Raw genomic sequence first — 22,710 nt, 5'->3', positions numbered from 1 at the left:
GGTAAGGAAACATGAGAACAGCAATGTAGGGAGTGAGGGATGAGGAGGTAAGGAAACATGAGAACACCAGGGTAGGGAGTGAGGGATAAGGAGGTAAGGAGACAGACACCTCACCGACTGCCTCAGACTGGCTGTCTGTGCTTATGAGCCGAACTACAAGGCACTCACAGTGTTCAGTCACAGCATCACACTGACTTGAGTCACATGACTTCTGATGGCATTGTGATGGGACACAGAGCTGAACTGCACTTACATTAGTTGCACTGACTGAGAATGTTGTCAGTGTTGTGTTGTAACGTCAGTTGATAAATACAACAGTTAATATTGGTAGTTCATCCAGCCTGCTCATTGCAAATGTGTTTTTTCTTGTTCATATTGTGTGCGGTTAACCAATAATTTATTTTTTATGTTGCACTGAAATGAAGTCATGTAGTGTGTTCTTGGTCACATCAATTTGAAAGCTGGACCAAAGTGTTTGATTTCATTCAATTAAAATTAGACCAAAAGTACAGTCTGGACAGTCTTTTTATCTCAACGCCTCAATAGGTAGATCTTGTCGGTCACCAAGGCAGAGGTCAGGGATCTTGGGCTTAAAAAGGTTGGTGACCACTGATGTACATGAACCAAAGCTGAGACCTTACAGAGCCGACCCGCAGCGCTGTGCTGCATGTCGTCCTCTCGTTCGCCCCCTTTTCCGGTCTATCTGTCCTGAATATCCAGTACATCATTTTAAAACGATTGATATGAAGGAGGAGAGAGCCCATGTAGGTTGCTATATAATATAAAAATGCACAAGATAAAAGGGAAACACATCAATTCAGTTCCATCCATCATATCTTGTTGTATTTAAGAGGAGTAATAAGAAGAAGCCAGGAGAGTTGGAGGAAAGTAGACTCATCTTAACTTTTGTATGACCAACAAAGCATCTGAGCAGGTCAAGCAGGTAGAGTCAGACCAATAAGATTCACCTCTTTTCACTCAATCTTCTGTCCTACTAAATCTGGTCACATGGTGTCAGCAGACCTCTGACTCAAAGCGTTTCATCATGCACAGGAATCAGTTAACTCTTCTGTATACAGGGGTGATTAAGACTGAAATATAAGCATCATTTATTTTCTATTTCCTATTGATTTCAGCAATGGTAGGTCTATTCCACAGGAGTGGTCCCAGCTACCAGACACTGAGCTCATTGGCATTGATTTGGGGAGTTGGAGGAGTTTATGAACTACTTTCACATAAAAATGAAATATGGTGTGTTATTTAAAGAATAATATTCATTCTTCTTTTGCAGAACAATTAAATAATTCAAATGAAATGAGGGGACTTTCATTTTCTGTTCCCTTGAAGCTTGAACTCTGAACAATCTTAACCATTATGTTTAGTCTGATGCTTTCAACAGTAAAGGACAACGTACAGTAATGACCTATGCCAAAATGCACCTGTGTAGATCCGGACACACTTTTCTGTGTACTGATACCATGTATCACTGATACATGTTCGCTGATACATGATACATGTGATACATGTTCGCAGAAACAGAAACCCAAATGGTTTGGGTTTACATCTGTCTGTGTTTCTTAAAGCTGTTTGGGAGCAGCAGAGCGAAGGATGTCCTCCAGAATATCCACCTGAAAGACAGGAGGGACGCTGTGGGTTGTTTGTCATGTGAGTCGACCATCATGTGTCCATGTAACTGAGGAAAGAAGCTTCCCCACTGCATCAAATGCCTTCAAGCTAATGCACATTAACAGAGACATCAGTATGTCAAGGACAGCCCAGGATTACACTGAATAGTAATTAGTGTTACCATCTGGAATCGTTTTGTCCCCAAAATAAGAATGAAATGATTCAAACTTCCACAGGGTTACATGACAGAAAACTGTTGAATTTGTTTCATTGTTGAACTGCAAATATAGAGTTAGTGTCTCTGATTGAAGAGGGTTAGTTCATCTGATATTCCAACAGTGCTCACCCTAGATTAACCGTCTATTTCCACGGTGAAGTCTGAAGAAGAGCTTTGCTTATTCCAGCTTGTTCTAGGGTGCTTTTATTGTGAAACTCCTAATACTGAAACAGGAAGCTGTTCCTGTTTAAATCCAAGCTTCCAGTGTAATTGACCGATGATGCTGATTTCTTCTCTACCTATTTATATGTCGCTCAGAGGATCTTTATGGGGTCAGATCAGTCTCAATAATTGCAAATGCAAACAGAAAGATTCACAAATGCACGCAGAACAATTCACAAATATATTCGATTTACAAATGCACGCAGAACAATTCACAAATACATTCCAATGCACAAATAAATAAATTACGATTTATATATATGTAAAAAAAAAATCACAAATATATTTCTGCATTTGAATGTATTTGTTTGTGGATTTGTATGTATTTATTTGTGGATTTGTATGTATCCTGCGCATTTGTGAGTCTTTCTGTGTGCATTTGCCATTATTGAGACTGATCTGACCCCATTGATCATAGATCATTGAATCATTGAGTTATTTAGTTTTGTAAACTAAATAACATCTATTAGTAAGAAAGCATCAGTGCATTCAGACTTAAAGAGCAGTCCTCTGAGACGTCTGACTGGACACAGTCGAGCTTGTGGCAGGAGATTACATTTCTAGTAGAGTAAAAGTATGAATAATAATGAATGAATAATGCATTTGATTAACATTCTAAATATATCAGCTATGATAACGGCTAATCCTCTCCTCTTTAGACTACATAATGAGCTGAAAACTGTTCTTCTCCTGGAAGGACTGCAACAGTCGTGATAACAAAAGACAGCACAGCAAATTTCAATATAGGCCGACAAAAAAAACATATTTCCCTAATAACTGTCAGAAAATATAAATAGCTACGGCTGTGCTGCAGTACAACAATCACCTCTATCAACAAGCCATGCTCTTTGTGTTTAGAACTTTGTCTGAGCCTCTGGACACAATTAAATGAATCAATTCATGTCATTTTCTGGCTTTGCATAATTCATTTTTCTATGAATCTATTTAGCCTACAGACATTCCTAGCCCCGCACAAAGGCAGGGCTAGGAATGTCCTTTCTGCAAAAGGTCCTCAGTTGTACCTGGCTGCTCTCTCCCACACTGAGGTTCTTGAGCTGGTAGACGGTCACGTGTCCATCACTGTCTCCTACCAGGACACAGTCTGTCTGTGCGGCGAACAGCAGGGACTCCATCGTCACACCAGCCGCAGCAGACTGCACAATGATTGGGTCCAGGCTGAAGTGTACATGGAGGACACACGTGATGACTCTTGGCACAGGCTTCACATCAGAGAAACAAATAGTGAGACAGAGAACACTCCCAGACACTCACATGCTTGAATTCAGGTCCCAGATCTCCAGTTGTTCCTCATTAACGGCTCCAAATACTGTGGCCCACTTCGGGGACCACTTGATGTCACACACTGCTGTCTGGGTGGAGCTGAAGCCGAACATGGGGAGATGGTGGTCCTGCTTCCACAGCTGGATGGTCCAGTCAGAGGAGCAGCTCAGGAACACATCCGGACTGAGTGGACTCCATGTGATGCGGTTCACAGGACACTGAGGGGTGAGGGGTGACTGACGTTACTAAAGGTCTCTCTGACTAACCCAAAGAACTACGTCAACAAGTGGTCACATCTTGATGATTATTGTTTTAGCCCCAGAAGATATTCCTTCTAGTACACCTTGAAGAGATGATTTGGAAAATATGGAATGATTGTTTATACTGTTTATACAACGTATTGCCGCAATGAATGTGTATCTGTGGATTTCTATTCCATTTATTTAAAACAAGAAATATGTTTGTGTGCATCAGAAATATATTTATGAATCTTACTATTTTATCTGTGGATTTTGTTTACATTTATATATAATAACTCTTTTTGTGTGCATTGAAAAATATTTTAATGTAAAGAGTCTTTTCAATAAATAAAAAAACACATTTGTGGAACCTTCTGTGAGCATTCATTCATATTGAGACTGGTCTGACTCCATATGTGTCTACCGACACATTGGAAGCCTGCTGTGGATACAACTGGAGACGTTTCCAGATGAGGTAAGTCAGTGATGAGCTTTGATACATTAACCTAACTCTACTCAGAGATGCTTATTTCTCCGTATTTGTCCCCCTGAGCTCATGGCATGTCCTTCCCTGTGCATATGTGGATAAATCCTGTTCATCAAGACATAACAGTGTTCAAAGAATTCACATACCTGCAAACCAAAATGAATTAAAAGTAGCAATATCACTAAAGTTAAACATTTTACTGCATATTATAGGACAGAGCTAAGGGCCAGTAAGCAATGCATTGTGGGACAGAGCATGGATGGATTTGAAACAATCACTACTGATGAAATGAAATGTGAGCTTCTGAGGCCTTGTGGTCTTTGGTGTTTTACTTGCTTATCAGAAGGAGAGGTGATGGACTTACAAAGTGCTTCCTGTACGTCTCCAGAAAGTGCTGATTGTTGGAACAGGAGCACTTGTGAATGAGCCCTTCTAATGTGCCGACCAAATACACACTGGAATCCTTGTGCAACAATAAAACACGATTACAACGATGACAACAATCTTTTACAAAGTCAAAGTTCACTTAATATTAAAAAAAAGTGTTTTACTGAAAGTCAGCACTGCATTATCGCAACAGATATCTGTGAATATGATATTTTCCACAGAAACAAGTTTGAAGCCCAAGAACTACATTCAACTTATGTTGAGAAGTTCTCTCATCAGCTCACCGTTGGATGGAAGTCAAAACACAGACCAGGAGTAAGAGCTGACAGAACACTTTCTGCCTTCGTCCCGCCAGCCTTCTTCTTGGTACTCTGGATCTTCTTGAGCTTCATCAGGTCTATGACAAGATAGATTACGTTATACAGATAGATAGACAGACAGAGTGTATCACTACGCAGGTCAAGCTAAATAGACAATGGTACAGCCATGGGCTGGTGCTGAGCACAGTACCTATGCAGTCGAGGCCACTGCTGCAGATAAACCACTTGCTGATCCTTCCGTCTGCAGCCACAGAGATGAGAGACTCCACCTTCTCCTCTCCTGTCAGGCTCAACTCCTGCTGGGTCCATCTGAGCTGCCACACTGGATCCAAGTGCCTGTTGGGACACTCACTGCACACACACACACACACACACACACACACACACACACACTCACAGAAGTAAAGAACGTTCTCTTCAGTGTGTGATGTAAGAGCTGAGCTGTCCACACGCACCTGCTGCTGAGGACACATGACTCGCTGTCTTGACTCTTCACATTGTAGATAGCGATGCTGCCGTCCTGCATGCCCACAGCCAGCTGACTCGGGTTATTGGATGAGAAATCCAGGGAAGTCACAGCGCTGTCACACTGGATGGCACGCTCAGGCCACTGAGGAGACACAAGACAACATCTGGAATGGACAGCTGGCACACAGTCAACCTTCTGCATACTGCTGGGGACACATGGAGCCCCTGAAGCTAAATAAAGGAGTCATACCGTGGGATTTTTGAGAGACCAGCAGCACACCAGGCCTGGTTTCTGCTTACTGGAGCCAGACTCACCATAGCCCACACCCAGAAGGTCCTAGCACAGAGAGCAGAGCACAAGCAGACCTCTCTTAGTGAACATCCGTTTCTGTCAGCTGGGAACAGTTTTCAATTGTTTAGTACAAAGTAGTTCAGGTGAAAACTACGGGCTCTTCTCATTCTTGTTATTATCACCATTCTCTCTCCCGTCGTCACAGGTTGTGAGGCGAGTTGGCTGAGGTTATTGTTGTTGTAATGTCCTTTAACTGCTGCAAAATGTGACTGAAGAATTGGAAAACATGTCCGTTTATGTCATTTAGTGAAGATGCACGTGTTTGTGAAGTAGTGAGCATACGGCTGGATAAGTGAGACTTGGATTTCACTTCACCTGCCGTGTGAGAGTTTGTTAACACATGCTTTCATGTAGTTTTGCCCCCATTCACTTCAATTCATCCAGACGTCTCCATTTTTGGATTCTTTGTTCTCCGTGGAGGCATTAAGAAAAAACAAGGTTTCCTTCAGCAATTCAAGGTAACACAGGGAGAGTAACTGATATACAAATGATCCTTTTGGGGTGAAGTGTTCCTTTAACAGCTCCTAGCAACCACTACTGGGGTTAAATAATAATACAGACTAACAAAATGTTGTCATCTGCAGTGACATACAGCAGGCATGATTTACACTTGTATGCAGTTTTTCCACATTGCTAATAAGCAGTGCTAACAAGTCTCTCTCTCTCTTACCGTGTTCTTCTTGTTCCATGCCATGCTGCTGACACTGCGTCCTCTGCTGAGCTCACAGCTGAAAGCCCAGAGATGCTCCACGGCTGGAGACCGAGGGCTCTCTGCATCCTCCTCCCTCTGCTCCACCACACTGTCTGCTTCTGACACAACCATTCCAAAAATAACCTGCAACTTCATTTCAATTGTCACATACATACAGATTTGACATCTGGATTTAACCTATCCTCAGCATTGATGACATTATTACTCACCTCTTCATCCAAATGGTTAAATCTTATATCCTTCTAATATCCATGAACACTTCACCTGACCTATACGTGTGTATGTGTATTGTATCTGCTGTTGTGTATCAGTGCTGCTGATGAGCTGACTTTACCTTCGGTTACGGGTAGCTGTCTGTAAGCAGCCAGCTTGGGTTGGAAAGTGTTTCCTAGAATGCTCCTCTCCATCACTAGCAAGCAGTGTTGGAATCTCTCTGACAGCATGATCAGCTGCAGGTCTGACTCAACGTTTAAACTGCTCCCAAATGCGTCCACCTCTTTCAATGAGCTTGCAGCACTGGCTGAAGAGATATACAAGAAAATGATACATGCAAGTTATTGCAGAGCTCTCCTAAATTCCACTCTCAAGACTGTAAGAATTCATATGACTCATATGAATCATCAAAGGAAGAATATCGGTGCTTTGTAATGATATTGTGTCTGAATAACATCAAGAGGTCAAGAGGTTACTTAGAATGAAATTACACCAGCAGCATCCTCTCCAGTCCTCACTGGTACCTGTACTGGCCATGCTGCCCACTGACACACTCCTCTCTGCTCCTCTGCTGGTGTCCTCTCCAGCCTCGGGATAGTCAGCCCTCCCTACTTCCTGGCTGCACACCTCCTCACACCGCTCGGGGCTGATCAGAGTGTCATACATGTCCCAGGTGGTAACAGTCGTAGCTGTGGGCATGAAAACATGTTAAAGACTGTCCACCTGAAAAGATGAACATTATTAATAAAGATTAGTTCCATCGAACTAATCATCGCAATAATTACTTGATTAATCAACTAACAGAAAACATAGATTTAGACATTTCTCAAGAACTGATTAAACTGGGTCCAGCTTCCCAAATGTGAATATTTTCAGATGTGTTTTACTTTTCTATGAGAGTAAATTGTGTGTGTTTTAGCATTTCATTATATAATAAGTGCTGACAGTCTATCTAATCTATTAGATAAACCCGGACTCCCTAGTTGTCCTCGGTGACCGGTTGTTGCAGAATTGAAAACTTTCTCAGCCTGTTGTTGAGGGGATCACAGTGGAACAGGTAAGCTGTGAGGGATTTTCAGGCCTGCTTGGACTGTACAGACTGTGATGTTTTATGCATCTGGGATGTTTGCTGCAGTCCATGTTTGGGAGTATAACCGAGGCTTGAGGACCACAGGACTTAACATCTTCTGTCTGACAGGAAGCAGCATGTGAAGCTGGGGAAACACGTCTCTGACCGGCATCACTTTCCCCTCGACTCGTTCCCTTTGTAAACCAACACCTCCAGTCACTAGTCCACACCTCTTTGATTTGAAAACTCTTTTGATTTTAAAAAACTTTGATCTTTCATAATATGTTTTTCATACTTCTATTGTACTTTTGGGATTTTGGAGTCCTTTATTTTTATTTAAATTCTCTCAAGGTAAAAGCCTTGTATGTCAAAACCTGATTCTTATTTTAAATCTCCTTTCTGCCTTGTTTCCAACAACAGGTAGCAAGCTCCAAGGGAATATAATGAGCCTAACCTGAGTCCACCATCACGATGCTGTCGCTCTGGACCTGTTTGCTTTTAGCTGCTCCATTCAACGTCTGTACCGATCGATCCACATACTTATCGTTGCCCATTCTGTTTCTGCACAGCTCAGCATACTGATTGTTTCTCTCCCTGTAAAAACAAGGAGAAAATTACAATTTGATATTTTTCAATCACTGACCATAAGATCAGACCGTCACATACTGTATTAGTATGTGTCACAGGACGGTTGCACGTGTCAATCACTGTCTCGTTTGCAGTTCATAAAGAAAGTGTCTTTCCTATGCGTATTGTGCTTAATAAACATTACTTCACTCACATGGTAGCTTCCGCGTCATCAGCGTCCGCTGACACTAAGGTGCTCGATATGTCCAGCAGTGAAATGCTGTCTGTCTCAGAGATGTAGACATCGGTGACCTCTCTCAACATGTCCTCCGTCACATGTTCTTTCACTGTGTCTCTTTTCCCCGGCACGTCTACAAGGAACAAAAGACATGAAACAGAAACCACAGATAGCGTTATGTCATCTGTGACCTTCAATCATAATTAGATGCTGTAGATGTAACTGTATTTAGGTACATTTAGTTTTAATGAACTTATTGCCAATGGAGCTAAAAAAAAATAGAGTACAGCAATCAAAGCGAATTCATTTTGGAACCTGGGAAGTTGATGGGCAGGTCCCGTTTGGAAAATGTATCCTCAATCTCCTCATTCATGGACTCTATGGTAGACTGGCTGGATATTCTGCTTCCTAATATTGACCTGGAAAAAAATGTCAGAGCACATCCTTACACGGGGACACTGTGGGAACACTTGGCCTAACGGGCTACACAGGACACAAAGGATGTCACTGATCAAAGATAAAAGGATTATTTTCCTGCCCAGCATCATCTTTTCTTATCAATAAATCATACATTGGACTATGTCTAAGCGATTTCATTGATTCCTTGTTTATCCATATTTAAATCGGCTGTCTATGGGAAATAGCATCATATGTCATATATTTTACAACGTTGCTGGTGTTTTTTCTCATATTAGTCGTATCCACACACTCTCATGCCACCTCAGATCAGCTCCAGCTGTTTGACCATCAGGTCAGAGATGTGTAAAAGAAGGAGCCCTGCACCTGGAGAAAGGCATGGTGAAGCTCCCGGTGGCTGCTGTCTGATCTGATGCTGATCCAGCAGAGATCTCATCCAGAAACAACCTGCTGGCTTTGGCCTGTCCCGCTGCTGGATCTGCCTGGTACAGTGACTGAGGAGTGACGTCATTGTCTTCTTCATCAAACACCTGCAAACAGGACAATGATTAGCCACCAATAACACTGCTACTGCATTAGCCTACTGCTGCTACTGTAGAAGGCACTAAGATAGATTGGCCTAATGTAGCCTGTAGGGAGGATATAAGTTACCCGAACAACTTGTCTGGGAGTTTGGAAAGCGCTCTTCACCAGAACTTTGCTCCCACCACCCAGGCTGAAACTTCTTCTGCTTGAGCAACCGATGATGCTGTTTGTGTCTCTTGTACTTTGGTGGACTCCATGTATGCCTGATACTGAAATATTTATTGTTCGAGAAGAGCTAGGAGACAAAATAACAATGAACATTTCAGTTAGCATGGCTTCACTTTGTTTAGCAGGAGACTGGGGTGGGTCTAACAATAGAATATTCTAACCAGCAGCAAATGAAAAGTTAAGGCCTCAGCTATAAATACATATGTTTAATGTACACAAACCTTTTCTAAAATTAGGAGATTGGTGATTATATTCAAGTTGTGCATTTGTGCCGACTAGCCCCATCACAGTGTAGGTTAGCACAATGTTAAAATGGAATAATAGAAAAAACTCAATTTCATTTAAACAAGTGCCAGAAAACATGAACATTTAACAGAATGTATCCCCATTTTTCAAAGCAAACATTTTAAAGCAATTAATCAATCTCTTTCATCAACAGTTACAATATTGGACTCCAACCAAACACGCTCACAATTGACCCAGCTTTGTGATGAAGTTATGTGAGCCAGCTTGTATGAAAATGAACCTGATTCCTATGTGTATTAACTAGAAGTCACTTACACTTACAATTACTCTTTCAATGGAACTGAAATGTTACCCTGACCAAAAAAGTTAGTGACTTCTCAATGTTTTAAAACAGTAGATGTTCAAAAATACAAACATTTGATGTTCCATATTTCTTTCTGACCTTCAAAGGACCAGAAAACAGCTGTGTTCCAAACAACCCCGGTCTCCCTAATACACAGTGTGGAAAAAAGAGGCCAGTACTCCCCTTATTCACATATTGGCGTGTGTGTAATGGCGAATAGTCGTATAAATACATAAAGTATCACTCTATAACATATGACAGACAGGGTGTGAGAAGCAGTGTCCCAGTCACGATGCTCCTATTACATGATAAAGAGACACATTCTGAATGTATACAGTGAGAAAGATATAGATGGAAGAAAATGTAAAGGCTTTTGGTTTAAAACAATGCAATTTAAAAAAATCGTTTGTAGACCATTATCATTACTATAGCTACTGAGCAGTATAAAGCTTTAAACGCTTAAAGAGATTAACGAACAAATTAAATCATCGTTTCCACATATTACAGCCTTGTCTGAACATTAAAGAAATGTTTGCCCTTTACAATCATATTATGTAAACCAAAAGAGCTGATTCAGAAAACCTTTAAATAATGTTTCATTCATTATATTTGTTCACAAATAAAAAAAGTTATGACGAATAGTTAAATAGTTTTTTTCTTTTTTTTTAAATGACGTGAACATTTTTGATACAAACACCGTCGTTCGCTGATTATGAATCGCCCGAAGAAGCTGACATGGAGAGTGAAGAAGAGGGAACCGGCAGCTTTAGAGATGGTCCGGTGTGATAGAGAAGGTCCGATGTGATGGTCCGGTGATGAGTACCGGTCCACTTCGAGCTCTGCTATTAAACACGTTGACAAAAAGAGAACTTACGGCCTCAGAACCAGAGTACTTCTCTTCTTTCGTTCTTCTTTCGCAACGTCAGACATTATTGTAGCATTGTTGTATACCTAAATTGCCATAGCAACGTGACGCACCGTCTCGTGAGAGTTGCGTTCACAATGGCGTCATTTCTACACGAACAACTGTTGGAGATGGATGCTGCTCTATGAATAGATCGAGGCACTAAAGGAACATTTCCATAAGAAGTTGAACTACAAAAAGTACATTTTAGTTGAAAGGTTAACACCATCAGGTGTGTAATCAACTGTATGTTTGGAACATTATGCAGCTGCAAAAACCTAATATAATAAATGAAACAACAAAGAATACAATAAAATCAGTGTATTTATTTTTCTTGATGATCAAAAATCAACAATTTGTCTCTCAGAAAAGAAACTGCCATAGAATCTTTCTTTAGAATTAAATTGTCTTTAGAAGGAAAATAATACTCTGTTATGAATATGATGATGGAAGCTGCTCGCTGGCAGGTTTTCTTCACCGTACTGAGTTTCTCTGTCTCTTCCCTCTGACAGAGCCAGGCAGACTGTGTGCTCATTCATTCAGTCCGCATCGCACTCTGTTATTTAGAATGTAAATCCTGGTTGTTTACTATGTGAGTTATTGCTTTCATGTGTTGGCAGTCTTTTTCTTTTTGCCCTCAGGGTTTTTGACTACAGGGTTAGTCTAGTCATAGTTCAGGGTTCGGCTCAGAGTTTCTTAAACCTGCTCTTTGAATCACAGGGTATCTTTTTGTTACCTGATCGAACTAACCGTGACAACGATGATCCCGTTAAGCTATTCTACCAAGCTGCTTATCAACTCAGTAAATCAACCCAGGGTCCCTCCATCTGGCTGTGAGACGTACACATAAAGTGGCGGTGTTTGCAACTGCATCCGGTCCGTCATCCTTCAGAACGTTGGTGACGTCAGCCGGCGCTGGAAATGTAATGCGGAAATAGACCTATATTTCATCAATAATTTGCCCAATTTGTTAAAAAACAACGTAATTTTGTACATTATATGAAATCCAACAATAATAAAATCTTAAATTACACTGCTGTATAATTTTAATTGGTTAGCTAAAATTTCCGTTGGAGTTCTGTTCATAATTTCCCTATATTTGACATTTTATTAAAATAAATCCATAAGAGGTTATGTCAATATTTCACTGGATTGTTGTTTATGAGGACCCTCACTATGTCCATGTATAATTTCATGAGATATTACTGTACCGTTTTTGAGAAAATTAGATGTAAAGTCAGCTGAAATGGCATTCATAATCACAATTTCCTCATATTTGGACTTTGATTACTGGAATTCCGAGAGGTTATATCAAACTTTCACTGGATTATTGTTCATCAGGATCCCTAATATGTCCATGTCTAATTTCATGAGATTTTACTGTACAGTTTTTGAGAAAATCAAAGGCAAAGTCAGCTCAAATTAAATTATGATATTCATAATGTCCTCATATTTCAACTGTTAAAGATAAGATAATCCTTTGTACTTTTTTAAACAGTTCCTTAAGAGGTTGTAGTACATTTTCAATGGATTCTTGTTCATGATCACTCCGACTATGTCCATTAATACAGATCCCATGTCATTTAGCTGTATGTCTAATGTTTAGATTGTCTATATTGAAAATCTAGACATTAAGCTTTGTAAAAGCCTTTGTCTTTTGTGTCATTTTGGACATATATACACTGCTCAAAAAAATTAAAGGAACAATCTTTTATCAGGGTATGGCATGGATTCAATTGCACTTCTCTGATAATGATCTGGTCAGATAAGTAGCAGAGCGGGTTGTTCATCAGTTTCAGCGGCATTGGTGTTGATGGCATTAACAACAGGTGCACTAGAGGGGCAACAATGAGACGACTCCCAAAACAGGACTGCTTTTGCATGTGGAGGCCAATTCAAGTTTCTCCCTCTTGATCTCTTTGACTGGTTTTCCACTAGTGTTGGCTTTAGCTAGAGTCATTATCACTACTGGGAGCATGAGGCGATTTCTTAACCCTCCAGAAGTTGCACAGATTGTCCAACTCCTCCAGGATGGCATGTCCACGTGTGCCGTTGCCAGGAGATTTGATTTGTCTCCCAGCACAATCTCCAGAACATGGAGGACATTCCAGGAGACAGGCAGTTACTCTAGGAGAGCTGGACAGGGCCGTAGAAGGTCCTCAACCCATCAGCAGGACCGATATCTGCTGCTTTGTGCAAGGAGGAACAGGTTGAGCACTGCCCGAGCCCTACAGAATGACCTCCAGCAGGCCACTGGTGTGAATGTCTCTGCCCAAACAATCAGAAACAGACTTCATGAGGGTGGCCTCAGGGCGCGACGTCCTTTAGTGTGCCCTGTGCTCACTGCCCCGCACCGTGGAGCTCGATTGGCATGTCCGCCACTGGCGCCCTGTGCTTTTCACAGTTGAGAGCAGCTTCACCCTGAGCACCTGTGATAGACGTGAAAGGGTCTGGAGAAGCCAAGGAGAACGCTATGCTGCCTGCAACATCGTTCAGCATGACCGGTTTGGTGGTGGGTCAGTGATGGTCTGGGGAGGCATATCCATGGAGGGACGCACAGACCTCTACAGGCTAGAGAACAGCAGTCTGACTGCCATTAGGTATCGGGATGAAATCCTTGAACCCATGGTCAGACCCTACGCTGGTGCAGTAGGTCCTGGGTTCCTCCTGATGCACGACAATGCCCGGCCTCATGTGGCAAGAGTATGCAGGCAGTACCTGGAGGATGATGGAATTGATACAATTGAATGGCCCTCACGAACACCTGACTTAAACCCGATAGAACACCTCTGGGATATTGTGTTTCGGTCCATCAGACGCCGCCAGGTTGCTCCTCAGACTTTACAGGAGCTCACTGATGCCCTTAGACAGATCTGGGAGGACATCCCACAAGACACCATCCGTCGTCTCATTAGGAGCATGCTGCGACGTTGTCAAGCATGCATACAACCACGTGGGGGCAACACAAGATATTGAGAAGCATTTTGAGTTGCAGAAATTGAATTTTGGCAAAATGGACTGGCCTGCAACATCACGTGTTGACTTTGATTTTCGGGGTGTCTATACAATTAAGCCCTCTGTAGGCTGAAATTTGTATTTCCATCAATAGATGTGGCATCCTTTCGTTCAAAAGACATTAAACTGTCCATATCAGTATAGATATCCAATATAATTTTTTTTCACATTGAGATCTGATGTTTTTTCAAAGTGTTCCTTTAATTTCTTTTGAGTAGTGTAGCTCTACCTCCCTCTACGTACCTCTTTAGTGTGATGGTGATCAAAGGCATTGTTCTAAAACTAATGTATTTGGATTCGGATTCAGTTGGAACACATGCGCATTAATTGTTTTCTAATTGTCAAGTTTCAAAGAAAAACTTTTAATGATAAAAACATGAAACTCAAAACATGTCTCACCACCCTCTTCACACAGACAGATATAGCAAGGTGGCATATAAAAAGACACAAAACACATAACAAATACTGTATGTGGATTTAATTGTTGCACAAATAGCATTTCTAGTCATTGTTTTTCATTTTTAAAAGCAGGGATTTTTCTGCAGGCAGTCGGCATGGAACCATCTGTTACAGCACACTGAATCTGAAAAATTTAAAATTAAAACAATTTAGTTTTAGAAAGACAGACTTCAAACAGGAATTCACCCCAACAGCAAACTTTATTTAAATTTGAAATTGTTTTCATCATTTAATCAAATGGGACATTGTTATTGTCATGGTCACAGCTTGTACAATGTTATTTTGATTGATTGACAGTCAACAATAGGAGAGGTCCTATTTAATCTGAATTTGCCAGCTGCCATGGTGCAAATGCAAGGAAAAGAGCAAGGCAGAGTATATGGACATATCAGAGTGGCTTGGTGCAGATGATAGCAAGTGTTCCTTGAGACTGTGATGGACAATGAAGCCTCTTTGTCCAATGTATTCAGTTGTATTTAGAAGGTACACCATGTTGTTTGCATTGCCAAGATTAAAACAAGAGGTGCCCTAGTGGAGGAGTAAACCACAATATCACTGATATGACCTTGAATGACGACCTTTGTTACACAACATTCCCATTCTCTCTCTACCCTCATTTCCTGTCAGCCCTCTACTGTCCATTCTCAATTAAATCTACAAAATGCCAAAACAAAAACTCAGATCCATTAACAAATGTACAAATACAATTAATTACAACACCTTACCCATTCAGTGATAGCAGGTCCTGGAGTGGGTGGCTTTGTGGCAGAACACATGGCACAGTTGTTTTCGATATCAAAAACTAATTTAGAATTAAAGTAACATTTTAGATCTTTAGTACAATATCACAGTATAAATAAATATGAAGAAAAGCTGTCACACACCTGATGCTTTGAGTATTTTAAGTGCCACGTTTCGACGTTCCTGCACCATCTCTTTTCTTGTTGTCCCAAAGGCCATGTTAGGTGTTCCAATATGAATTAAAATAGAATTTTTAGGTATAACAAAAAAACAGCTGGTAGGAGCAGAAGGAAAATCCTAGTCTTGGCTGTTTTCTCAGATGTTTTTCCTGGATATGTTATATTGTTGTGTGTAAAGTCTGTTAGCATCAGTTCTGTTTGTATGTGTTGGAATTTAACAATTTAGCCTTGTGACAAAGTGGGTGAGAACACACCATTTGTCCCCATATTACATTCATCTATAAATCAAACCATGTTTGTCAATTGTTTGTTTACTATACCCACCATGTGTTCCAGAGGCTAAAGGGGGAGGGTCTTCTTCTTCTTCTTTTACATTTTTTGGCGGATGGCATCCAGTGAAAGGTGCATTCCCGCCACCTACTGTAGTGGAGTGTGGACCAGAGTACCCTATCCCCTTACAAAACCAAACCAAACCAAACAAAATAAAAACAACAAAACAAAACAAAATAAAAACAACAAAACCAAACAAAACAAAACAAAACAAAATAAAAACAACAAAACAAAACACTTTTGTAAATAAAACTCCTTTTTGTTATCAAAACAAAGTCTCTCGTGTCTGCCTCCTACCACTTCAGAAGCCACTCTGGTCAGGCTTCACCACATTTGGTGGCAGTGAAGAAAAATGTCAACCAGACAAAGGAAACTGGAAGAGTCCCAAGATGTCGGTGACGAACCGGGGGCAGCAGGTGGTCAACCCCATGAGCAAGAAAGTATGACTGAACTGTCGAGACTTATGCGATCCTTGATGCAACAGCAGGCTGACCGCGATAGCAGAACAGAGCAGGAGCGTAAGCGACAGGAGGAGAGATGGAACCGAATCCAACACCAATTTATACAGCTCCAACAAGAGGTAACACAGGACCGTCAGCCGCTGAAGGAAGGTGCAGCCGCCACATCCGCCCACTCCATAGAACTGACAGCCAATCCACCTCAAGTCCCGGTCGTCCGAGACAGGCCTTGCGGATGATCTATTGCAGTTGGCAAATGGAGGACAGAATTCCAGTCTGGTGAGATTTCCTGGCTGGAAAAGCCCCAAAATGCAGCCCTAAACAGAAGGTGAGGACATAGAACATTATTTAATCACCTTTGAAAGAATTGCTCATGCCTGTCAGTGGCCTCAGGATGAATGGGCTCTTCACCTAGCTCCATTGCTAACCAGTAAAGCACAGTATGCCTATGTAGCTATGGACATTGATGACACCATGGACTATGCAAAAGTGAAGTGTGCTGTGTTGCAGAAATTTGAAATCAGTGCGGAGACCTATCGAGTATGGTTCCGTTCCACTGTGCTAGGAGAAGAGGAGACACCTAAAGAGCTGCAGGTCTGCCTTAAGGACTTGTACGGCAAGTGGATGACTCCTGAAGCAAAGACAAAGGAACAAATTGGAGACACCATCATCATGGAGCAGTTTTTCAAAATCCTGAATCCAGGCCTTTGTACCTGGATTAAAGAGCGAAACCCAAAGACCTCCAAAGAAGCAGCAGAACTGGCTGAAGCTTTTTTAGCTGCCTGCCGCCCATCAAAAGACCCAGCCAAGTCCCGCCCACCCACCCCATTGAGTAAGGCGTTTGGTAATGAATTTAGAGCCAATACAAGACATAGTTTCTTCCCCTCAAACTCAGCTACATATGAGCCGAGAAACAAAGCCCTCTTAGCAAGTCATTCATGTGGCCAGAAGGGTCATTTTAAGGCAGAGTCTCCTAATGTACATGTTAGTAACAATTACATGTGTTTTGCTCCCCAGTTACTTGTTAGAGAGGAATAGTGGCTCGGAATGTCAACGTGAAGAACTTACAATAGCTGTGTTAATTGAAGACAGACCCTGTGTCGCACCCTAGTCATACAGGACAGTCTCCCGAGGGATGTCATTTTTTGTGGAGAGACAGTTAACGTTTTCTGTATTCACGGTGACAAAGTAGGTTACCCCATAGCTGAGGTAGCTATCCAGGTTGAAGGTCAACACTACTTGCTTTCAGTAGGAGTATTTAAACAACTGCCCTATCAGGTTGTTAGGCTCTGATCTCCCTATCCTTGCTGAACTGATAGCCAAGCAGTCTTGTGAGGCTAGAGCTAGCTGCACCAGTGAAAGTTTGCTAGCTGTCACTAGGTCAAAAGCCAAGCAAGAACAAGCTAGTTCAACAGCGGAGCGGGAAGAGTTACCATTTGCAAACGCGGAAGTGCCTAGTGTGGAGCACATCAAATTGTGTAAGGAAAGGAAAAGCAAAAGACAGAGGAGACGGGGCAGAGTAATGGGAACAAAAGTTGCTGAACAGGTGTCGAAGCCTTTAGAATTCGATCATTTTGCTATTCCTAACGACATTGCTAAGCTACAGCGAGAGGACCCCACACTTACAACGTTGTTTGCTAAATGTGTGCCTGAGTCAACCCAAGTGATGGATAGGGGAAAGGAAGCATTTGTGGTCAAGGGAGACATGTTGTATCGCCGTAGCCAGATTGGTGACCAGTTAAGGTGTGTTCACACCAAACGCGATGAACGCGATGAACGCAGCGCGATTACATACAAAGTCTATGTACAGACGCGATGAACGCGATGGCGCGATAGCGTTCAAAACGCCGAAACGCCCCAAACGCAGAAGTTGAAATATTTGAACTTCTGCGAAAAAATCGCGTGACGCTCCAGCGCGATAGCCAATCAGCGTTGAGTTGCTCTCCCCGTCATCAGTGAAGTCCTGCTGTTGTTGAATCAGGAAATAAATGCTGTAGCCGCCATGTTCACCCAGAGCTCTACGATACCTCATATCAGTAGAGACCGGACCAAACTATGTGTAGACATGTGTGTGTGTAAACCATATGGTACAAACAATGAATAGACGCTGCCGTATTTACGTCTATATGACGTTATCGTGAGTGTTGATGGAGCTGCTATAATGTTAGCATAGCCTAGCACCGATCGATCCGAGCTCCATTGATAAAACAAGTACAAATCGGCATCATTACGTAGTTATTTCGGAGTCCCTTTTGTCGGTTTATTGCCGTTAAATCATAGCCAAGTCAGTTTATTGTGTGTTCATACAGCTGTAGTAAACAGCCGACATGTGGCTCGCTAGACACAGTGAGCTCGATGAAATCCACGGAGCTCCTCCGGACAATGTTATGAACCAGACATGACGGCGTTTAGTTCCCCGTGATATCTGGGACTTCCACAACACGTACTGAGCAGAAATAGAGGCTATTTTTCTACGGTTGATGGCGGCCAGTTGAACAGCTTTCAGGCCGATAAGCCACGCCCCCTTTCCGGCGCGTCTAGCGAGATGGACGAGATGGACGCGATGGACGCGAATGAACACAAATAGTCCCCGGCGATGCCGGCGGCGCGATGGATGCGATGAACGCGATTCATCGCGTTTGGTGTACTTTAGTCATTCCCCAGAGTTTAAGGCCCACAATCCTTAACCTGAGCCACTCTATTCCATGGGCAGGACACTTGGGACAGGCAAAAACTTTCACGAGAATGGTTACCCATTTCTATTGGCCCCAGCAGTACGCTGACACAGTAAAATGTTGCCAGTCTTGTCCACAGTGTCAGTTAACTGCTCCAGGCAAGAATGGAGATAGGGCTCCCCTCATTAGCATGCCCATCATTGATGCACCCTTTTCACACATTGCCATGGACATTGTAGGCCCACTAGAAAGGAGTAGTGCAGGCCACTGGTAGTCTGCGATTATGCCACAAGATATCCTGAAGCTTTTCCCTTGAAGAAGATCAAGGCTCGCCAGATTGTCAACTGCCTCATTCAGCTGTTTTCCAGAGTCGGAATCCCAAAGGAGATCATCACAGACCAAGGCACCAACTTCACCTCACACCTACTAAAAGAGGTGTAGGCATGCTGGGAATTCAGGGTGTAAAGACCAGCCCCTACCATCCACAAACAGATGGCCTCGTGGAGCGCTTTAACAAAACCCTCAAGTCTATGCTGAAGAAGTTTGTGAATGACTCAGGGTCAGACTGGGACCAATGGCTGCCATTCGTGCTGTTTGATTACAGAGAGGTCCCACAAGCATCTGCAGGGTTTTCACCTTTCCAGCTGATCTATGGACATTCAGTGAGGGGTCCAATGGATGTCTTGAAGGATGCCTGGGAGGATCCGATACCACAACAGCAGTGAAGATGAGAGACAAACTGGACCAATTTCAGGAGCTTGCCAATGGTAATCTGGCTCAAGCACAGCAGCGACAAAAGAAGTGTTATGATCTTTATCATAACAGAGTTTTCCAGGAGGGCCAGAACGTTCTTTTGTTGCTGCCAACGTCTGACAGTGGTCTCCTTGCCAAGTGGCAGGGGCCGTACAAGATTACAAAAAAGGCTGGCCCTGTTACGTATGAACTTACTAGACCGTCGGAAAAAGCATCAAGTCTTTCACGTAAACCTTCTAAAAGAGTGGGTAGACCAATCAGAGCATTATTTAACCATGTGGGCGCGCACAGTTGTTGATGAGAAAGAACTTCAGGAGCAGTATTTTCCCACTTCAACTGACACTCCAGTGTTTCCAGATCTGAGTCATCTTATGGCAGAAAAACGCTGGGAACTCCAGTAAAGTTTTACTAATTGATCAAATATTAGTAGCATGTCTGTACATGTTACTGTACTTGTTTGAAATAATAGGGGTTGTGTTTGCCAAGAATTGGGCCAATCACAACATGGTCAGGTTGTAAAGCACAAGTCCACATAGAGGACAGACACAATCCTTCGAGTGCTGCAGTGTCTCCTTCGAGCTGCTGGAAACTCTTCAAAACCAGTCTGTATTACCACAGATGGGTTTAGTGTAATCACAATCACAAGGAGGATCTGGGGCCTGCTTGTAATCTAGCTTTAGGTTTAGGTCAAGGTTATAGCATAGGTACGGGTTATCATGTAGCTATGAAACATTAATGAATAACATTATAAGCAAAGTTAGTGGTGAGGTGACAACATACGTGAATACAGCAGAAAAACTCTGAGAGGAAGCGATGTCATACATACACCTGGGGTACATCCCAAGTCTTTTTTTTGTCATTTCCTCGCTCCTCGATCCTCGCATGAACCGGAAGTTGTTCTGCTGCGCCATATTGACGGCCCTCACAAAGCTCTTATTTCTGCTCTGAGGAGCGAGGAGGGAGGAGGGATCTCCGAGGAGCCATGAGCAAGGATGCACGAGAACAGGCATCTAGGAAGTGTTTTAATGGCCGACACGCCCCCTATTTGTTCGTCAGTTATGTGATTGGACGCTGCAGTCGATCAGACTGGAGTTTCATACCAGAGTGAAGACAGATCACAGATTAAACTCTAGTTTTATATTTGATTAATTTTCTGAATCACCATCTGGTTTAAATATATGTTCATTGTAGATCTAAACAACAAAAGGAGCACAAACAACTTTCTTCATTCATTAGAAAGATTTGTGTTGTCATGATCTGATATTTCCCTCAATAACTTTTATTATGGAAACAATTAAAGTCAGAGAGAGCTGGAGAGACGAAACTCTTTTTACATCATCATTTCATTCTGAGGCTGATCATTCCTGTCAGGTTTGATGAGTTATATCATATAAATTTGACCTGAAACATGGAGCCTAATAAATTAATTCCAGCATTAAAGATAAACCATAATCATATTGTGGGTTAATTAATAATGACGTCACAATCTGAATTTCAAAACGTACAGACTCAAATATGTCAAATGCATTCTGCCGGTAGAAATCGATCCTGCGCTTATAAACAGGACACAGTTTGTTAAAGAGGTAACAGGCTCCAGAGAGAAAACACCTCTACAGTGATGATTTCTGTGTCTTTATTAGTTTTTTGTATTATTAGTTACTATTGTTAAGTACAGTAATCATGTGTGCAGACACAAACTATCAAAAGTCTGTCAGGCTGTTAGCCGACTGACAGCTGATCCAGCTGTGATCAGCGGCCGCTGTCAAACCAGAATTCTGTCATGAAGTATGCAGAAGATATGGGATCAGATCAGAGTCAAGATTTTAATGAATTTAATCATCAAAATACATTATTCATTTCTAATTCAAGAGAAAGTTTTCTTTTTCTTTTTGAGGGTATAGGAAATCTTTCATTGTCTTTATTCAAATGTTACTTTTGATGGTTAGGCAGACTTTAATATGTATAAATCCCCCAGGAGACGTGTTGCGTGTCAAAATATTATCAACAATATGTAGTTATTGTTATGTCGCAGAATGGCTCCCGACAGCAGATATATGATATATGTATAGACTATATTATTATAACTACAAATGCAGAAAATGTAAGCAGCATTTCAAAGTTGAGAGCTTGTCAAACAAAGAAATGAACTAATTTAACAGGTTGCATCATTATCGACGTTCTGATAATGAAGTCTGAATCTGCAGAAGAAGTGACTATAACTGTCAGATAAGTGGAGAGAACAAGAACAACAGTTCCTCCTCAGAAGATTGTCACTGGAAACATTCCATCACTCACACATCTCTGAAGAACGCTAGTGGATCCAGGAAAGAAAGCTCATCACATCAGACAAAGCTTTGTGTTGCAGCCACAGACTTTAATGTCCCGTATGTTAAACATCTAATGTGAAGGTCCATCTCTCCCAGTGTGCACTTCATACATGGCTTCTAGAACATCCCCACTCTAAGGAAACATGTAAACGTTGCATTGCTTGTAATAATCTTGTTTTTTCCTAAATAAGACATGTGGACGTATTTAAAGAACAGTATGCATGACGTCTTTCTACACATTTCTCTGTCAGTAACACAAGTGTGATCTCCACTGGTTTTCATTTGCAGTGGGAGCTGTTCCTGAAGTGGTCTTTATACAGGAGGACCCATCCCATTCTGTCTCTCTTGAGAGTGCCCAACTGACAATTTTTTTATCCTCAAAAAAATCCTTAAATAAACACTAAACTGAAAACCAAATTCGTACTCAGTTTTACATCTTTTCTCTGACAAAGTGCCATATCTCATCTTTTTCTTTAAATAAATTAAACAAAGAAATGCACAACATATACATATTAACAAAAGTTTCATTCACACTTTCATTGTCTTCTGTGAATCTGTGTGTGAACCGATGAAATGAAGTCAGTGTCTGCTCTCACATTAGGCAGTGAACATTTAACGAATTGATTAGATTAACTGCTGCTGTTATTTTTGCACAGTTGAGTCCCATCATCAGCCAATCATTGTCTTCTGTTGTCTAGAGGCGGGCTGTAGC

General features: G+C 41.8%; 1 protein-coding gene across 1 annotated transcript; it reads right to left on the bottom strand.

Annotated features, from left to right (window-relative positions):
- Positions 1-1,577: 1,577 nt before the first annotated feature.
- On the bottom strand, positions 1,578-11,087 carry dnai4 (dynein axonemal intermediate chain 4; the record flags this gene model as incomplete). Its single annotated transcript, XM_079173032.1, has 17 exons — positions 1,578-1,628; positions 3,088-3,241; positions 3,338-3,564; positions 4,437-4,535; positions 4,744-4,856; positions 4,970-5,130; positions 5,235-5,389; positions 5,498-5,584; positions 6,270-6,409; positions 6,646-6,831; positions 7,049-7,213; positions 8,048-8,187; positions 8,375-8,531; positions 8,714-8,817; positions 9,182-9,345; positions 9,467-9,635; positions 11,032-11,087. The coding sequence occupies 17 exons, from the start codon at positions 11,085-11,087 to the stop codon at positions 1,578-1,580; spliced, it is 2,328 nt and encodes a 775-aa protein (XP_079029158.1).
- Between the last annotated feature and the right edge of the window lie 11,623 nt (positions 11,088-22,710).

Source organism: Pholis gunnellus, assembly GCF_910591455.1.
Source record: "Pholis gunnellus genome assembly, chromosome: 14".
Classification (NCBI taxonomy): Eukaryota; Metazoa; Chordata; class Actinopteri; order Perciformes; family Pholidae; genus Pholis; species Pholis gunnellus.
Note: the sequence above shows the minus strand (reverse complement) of the source record. Positions and strands in the feature narration are given on the sequence as shown.